The 6381-nt window shown below is 35.2% G+C and overlaps 1 protein-coding gene across 1 annotated transcript in view; it reads left to right on the top strand.

Annotated features, from left to right (window-relative positions):
* Positions 1-6381, top strand: part of nedd4l (NEDD4 like E3 ubiquitin protein ligase) — a 79889-nt gene that overhangs the window by 33756 nt on the left and 39752 nt on the right. Inside the window, exon 6 of the mRNA XM_016551918.1 lies at positions 1572-1622. Coding sequence (XP_016407404.1) covers positions 1572-1622 — 51 coding nt within the window. The remainder of the gene's footprint in view (positions 1-1571; positions 1623-6381) is intronic.

Raw genomic sequence — 6381 nt, 5'->3', positions numbered from 1 at the left:
CTTCCCTTTTGATTTTTTTTTTGGTTTTTTTTACCTTTTTTTTTTTTTTTGTGTACACGTCTCTTTAAACATGGCCTCTTGGTTCTCACTTCCCTGCTGTCTTGTTTTCTCCGTTTCTGCACTTTTCGGCCTCTTTAATGGCTGGAGTCATCTGCTAACTCAGCTTTGTAATGGACGATGACTAAGCAAATATTTATTTTTAACACTCAGTCAGGGCATTGTGTGGGAACGGGGCTTTCAGGGTCATAAAGACATTATATCTCAATGGTCTCAAAGTCGCTGTGAAGTTACAAGACATCAGTTAAATCATTTTTACTTCTTCAGAGCATCACTTTTATTGCAGAAGGATAGGAAAATAGTTTCCGTAGTGACGGGAATCTTTACCAAGACACAATGAATGTAATTCTTCTACAGTGTGACCTTTCAGATTCAGCTAGCTTCTTGAGCTTTCTAGGTCATTCCTTCATACCTTTGGGTTAATTAATGGCTTAATTTTGCTTCTGTTTGTGATTCACAACTGCTGTTGGTGGCTGTAACCCCATTTGGCTCTGAAATGCTTAACATTTAATCAGAGGAATGTCTCAGACATGGTGGGTTTTCCGTGATGAATAGGGGCTTGAGAATGTATTTGTGGCCCTGTCGTTCACTCACCACCACAAATAGTGACTCATACTTAACCTTTACACAATAAATGAGCTTTATTGTCCACCCATTCTGCTGTTCTGGTGCTCACTAACTGGGTTTAGGAAGAATTATATTATTTTATTTTGTTTTAATTTGTTTTCACTTTCTGTGCTCTGCTTTGCTGATCAAGAGTGTTTTTGGACTGTTTTTCTGCAATGTTGCTAAAGCCTTAGGATTAGTATTGCATTAATGTCATTTTTATTATGATGCATGATCATGGCGGTTCATTTACATTCAGTGCCCTAAACATTGTGCACCCCAAACTGGGGGTATGTACTCGTCCTTGTTGTCTTAATAAGTTTATTCCACACACAGGCTCACATTGGTCATGATCGGTCAAAGAATGGGCATTTCAACAATGGTCAGGTAATCTACTGGTCTACCGTGACCCAAACACCTGACAGTCACAGCTGACAATCTCACAGTTTAGCTTATTGGAATGGGTGGGTGGATTGAAGGCTTGTGATTGGCGGTTCATACATTAATACACTCATGCTGACTTTGACTTTTGACCTAGGGTCTGACGAGATGCGCATGACAATCGCATGCGATTAATTGCACAGCCCCATTTTGACCCTCACTCATTGCCCATTTCCTGCTCTTCACTTGGTTGGTTGTCAGGTTTTTCCCATTTGAAGTGACGTTTTTGAAATTAACACTGCCCTTACTACTGTATTTCCTTCTTTTTCTCTTTCTCATACATTCACGTTCATTCATTCTTCTTGGGTTATACAGGTGTGTATTTATCCTCATCTTTGTGGTTTTCCTTGCCAAGTCCTGCTAAAGTCAGTCACTGTTTCGCAGCCAAATCTCTGAATTACTATTTTTTTTTCTGATATTTTAATTTCTTCTCGCTTTCTCTCTGTTGTTTCTCTTTTTTTATACAGACCAGAGATGACTTCCTTGGGCAGGTGGATGTGCCTCTTACCCATTTACCGGTAAGCTTATGTGCTCTTATGTTGCTCAAGTAAATATCTGGTTTGCTGTTGTAGTTTTAGTAGCAAGTTTTAGCTCTGAACTGAAAAGATTGAAGTTATTGAGGGTCACATGACTGTAATTAAGCAACTCAAATGTTGGAGCCCATATCCCTGTACGGAGTGGAAAGGGAATTGCTTGGAATGTAAACACGCAGGCTACTTCTGAGAGGGCTATCCCAACTAAAAAAAATCTCTCTGCCAAAAATGGGACATGCTTCCAGGGTGGCCCAGTTTAGCCCCTACCACAACATTATTCAATAATGCAATAATGTCTGGTCAGTTCAGCATTCCATTCATGTGTAAATTAATTTTATGATGTGGAATACTTGCCCCACATACAGCTTTTCTCCCATTGTGGTACTTTTTGGATTTACAGTCTTAAAATTGTATAATTTAAATTGGTGTTTCTGATTTTTCAGTGTTTACTATTTGATCTCTTTAAAAAGTTTATGTATGTGTGTAAGACTCCACATTTTACTTGGAGAATGTGGGATGTGAATAAGTAATGTTATCAAGCTGCATGCATGCTGATCAGCTACACTTATATAATTATGCACAAAAAAAGTGAAACAGTGACAAAATAAGAGTAGTAAGAGAATATAAATGTTTTATGTGTGTGAAAAATATGTAAATTATTAATGTAAATAAGTATTAATAATTATTATAATAATTATAATTAAGTATCATTAATGCAAATAATATAGAAATATAAAGAAAATGTATATTGATAATATAATTATGTAAATTATAAATACATATTTGTTATTAATAATTAATATTATATAATATTTTTTTTTACTTTTATATTTTTGTCTAAAGTGTTTTTAAAAAATATTTAGTTTGAAAAACAGTATAAATGTGTTTTCAAATGTAAATACATTTTGTGCTTTAAAAATGTGTAATGTATTTGTAAGTTATACATTACATTTTGTAATTAAATTTTCAAAAAAAAAATTGTTTGAAAAATAATATAAATATTTAAATATTTACGGTTTAGTACAGTAATAAATATTTAGTACTTTATTGCTTCAAAATCATCCAAACCACACAACGTCTCAAAAAATATAGGTGTTGGCAAGTTTTGTGCTTGACAAAATCATTGGTTTTCAATATGGTATTTTGTTCCAGTTTACTTGTTTTGAGAAAGAGATCGTTTTCCTGGACATTTAGGAATGGAACAGCTCTTGGTTTTATTTAAAGGTGACATATTATGCCCCTTTTTACAATATGTAATATAGGTCTCTGGTGTCCCCAGAATGTGTATGTGAAGTTTCAGTTCAAAATACTCCACAGATCATTTATTATATAATTTTGAAAATGCCTATTTTGAGTGGGAGCAGAAACGAGCTGTTTTTCGGGCCTGTGTCTTTAAATGCAAATGAGCTGCTGCTCCCCGCCCCCTTTTCCAGAATAGAGCTGCGCCTTTACAGCTCGTATCTGCTAAAAACATCTGTTTTGGTTTTGATTATCATGTTTATCGCTCTGAAATCATGCGTTTTAAACCATACGAGTTTAAACTTCAGATATACGTTTTTCTGAGCGCACGCATCTGAAGCACGCGGACAGAAAGCTGCTGTCACGGCATGTGAGTACTAATCTAAGTTCTCATTCACACACAAGTTTACGTTAAAAACACACATGAGTTACAAAAACAGTCGGTTATGTCTGTGAAGGTAAACAGCTGGGAAATAAATCGCTTGTTTATTTTAGATCTGTGTGGCAGCAGCAGTTGTTCTCTCATTAGTGGTATGTGTTAATCATCACTGTTTTCTCCATTTTATTTCTTTTCCCATGCAGCAATCAGCCATATTGAGCATCCTCACATTCTGCCCAGAGCTCAAGCACCTCAACCTGGGAAGCTGTGTCATGGTGAGTCCACTGGTCAGTTGAACTGATATGTAGTTGGTTTGTGGCTTAATCCCAGTTCACAGATTATAATGGTATTTATTAAAAACAATGGTCAGCATAAAAAAGACTTTACAAAGTAATGTTTTAGCATTATGAGAATAAAGTCTATTTTTTGTAATGAAAGAGTGGGTGCGACCATGTTTAACTTAATTAGTACGTATAAAGCACCTATTCTGTATGACCATATTTTATATCCCTAATACTGGGCTGTGCAATTAATCGCATGCGATTGTCATGCGCATCTCATCAGTAAAGCCGGTTCCTTGATTGGTAGTAAATCGCCATCACCTGCTTTCAGATGGAGCGGCATTTAATACATAGAGCCGTAGTTCACTGACAAGCTAGGCAACATCGCGTTCATAATCACAGATGAATCGCATTCGATTATGAACGCGATGTTGCCTAGCTTGTCAGTGAACTACGGCTCTATGTATTAAATGCCGCTCCATCTGAAAGCAGGTGATGTAGATTTACTACCAATCACGGAACCGGCTTTACTGACGAGATGCGCATGACAATCGCATGCGATTAATTGCACAGCCCCATTTTGACCCTCACTCATTGCCCATTTCCTGCTCTTCACTTGGTTGGTTGTCAGGTTTTTCCCATTTGAAGTGACGTTTTTGAAATTAACACTGCCCTTACTACTGTATTTCCTTCTTTTTCTCTTTCTCATACATTCACGTTCATTCATTCTTCTTGGGTTATACAGGTGTGTATTTATCCTCATCTTTGTGGTTTTCCTTGCCAAGTCCTGCTAAAGTCAGTCACTGTTTCGCAGCCAAATCTCTGAATTACTATTTTTTTTTCTGATATTTTAATTTCTTCTCGCTTTCTCTCTGTTGTTTCTCTTTTTTTATACAGACCAGAGATGACTTCCTTGGGCAGGTGGATGTGCCTCTTACCCATTTACCGGTAAGCTTATGTGCTCTTATGTTGCTCAAGTAAATATCTGGTTTGCTGTTGTAGTTTTAGTAGCAAGTTTTAGCTCTGAACTGAAAAGATTGAAGTTATTGAGGGTCACATGACTGTAATTAAGCAACTCAAATGTTGGAGCCCATATCCCTGTACGGAGTGGAAAGGGAATTGCTTGGAATGTAAACACGCAGGCTACTTCTGAGAGGGCTATCCCAACTAAAAAAAATCTCTCTGCCAAAAATGGGACATGCTTCCAGGGTGGCCCAGTTTAGCCCCTACCACAACATTATTCAATAATGCAATAATGTCTGGTCAGTTCAGCATTCCATTCATGTGTAAATTAATTTTATGATGTGGAATACTTGCCCCACATACAGCTTTTCTCCCATTGTGGTACTTTTTGGATTTACAGTCTTAAAATTGTATAATTTAAATTGGTGTTTCTGATTTTTCAGTGTTTACTATTTGATCTCTTTAAAAAGTTTATGTATGTGTGTAAGACTCCACATTTTACTTGGAGAATGTGGGATGTGAATAAGTAATGTTATCAAGCTGCATGCATGCTGATCAGCTACACTTATATAATTATGCACAAAAAAAGTGAAACAGTGACAAAATAAGAGTAGTAAGAGAATATAAATGTTTTATGTGTGTGAAAAATATGTAAATTATTAATGTAAATAAGTATTAATAATTATTATAATAATTATAATTAAGTATCATTAATGCAAATAATATAGAAATATAAAGAAAATGTATATTGATAATATAATTATGTAAATTATAAATACATATTTGTTATTAATAATTAATATTATATAATATTTTTTTTTACTTTTATATTTTTGTCTAAAGTGTTTTTAAAAAATATTTAGTTTGAAAAACAGTATAAATGTGTTTTCAAATGTAAATACATTTTGTGCTTTAAAAATGTGTAATGTATTTGTAAGTTATACATTACATTTTGTAATTAAATTTTCAAAAAAAAAATTGTTTGAAAAATAATATAAATATTTAAATATTTACGGTTTAGTACAGTAATAAATATTTAGTACTTTATTGCTTCAAAATCATCCAAACCACACAACGTCTCAAAAAATATAGGTGTTGGCAAGTTTTGTGCTTGACAAAATCATTGGTTTTCAATATGGTATTTTGTTCCAGTTTACTTGTTTTGAGAAAGAGATCGTTTTCCTGGACATTTAGGAATGGAACAGCTCTTGGTTTTATTTAAAGGTGACATATTATGCCCCTTTTTACAATATGTAATATAGGTCTCTGGTGTCCCCAGAATGTGTATGTGAAGTTTCAGTTCAAAATACTCCACAGATCATTTATTATATAATTTTGAAAATGCCTATTTTGAGTGGGAGCAGAAACGAGCTGTTTTTCGGGCCTGTGTCTTTAAATGCAAATGAGCTGCTGCTCCCCGCCCCCTTTTCCAGAATAGAGCTGCGCCTTTACAGCTCGTATCTGCTAAAAACATCTGTTTTGGTTTTGATTATCATGTTTATCGCTCTGAAATCATGCGTTTTAAACCATACGAGTTTAAACTTCAGATATACGTTTTTCTGAGCGCACGCATCTGAAGCACGCGGACAGAAAGCTGCTGTCACGGCATGTGAGTACTAATCTAAGTTCTCATTCACACACAAGTTTACGTTAAAAACACACATGAGTTACAAAAACAGTCGGTTATGTCTGTGAAGGTAAACAGCTGGGAAATAAATCGCTTGTTTATTTTAGATCTGTGTGGCAGCAGCAATATACAGTAGCCTAAATAAATCAATAAATCCACTGCTCTCTTGTCTCCTCTGAGGCTGGGACTCTAAACAGTGTGCTCGTCTGTGCAGCCAAAGGCAGAACAGTTAGCATGTTTTGCTCAAACCTTCGC

Source organism: Sinocyclocheilus rhinocerous, unplaced genomic scaffold (genome assembly GCF_001515625.1).
Source record: "Sinocyclocheilus rhinocerous isolate Xijiao unplaced genomic scaffold, SAMN03320098_v1.1 scaffold585, whole genome shotgun sequence".
Classification (NCBI taxonomy): Eukaryota; Metazoa; Chordata; class Actinopteri; order Cypriniformes; family Cyprinidae; genus Sinocyclocheilus; species Sinocyclocheilus rhinocerous.
Note: the sequence above shows the minus strand (reverse complement) of the source record. Positions and strands in the feature narration are given on the sequence as shown.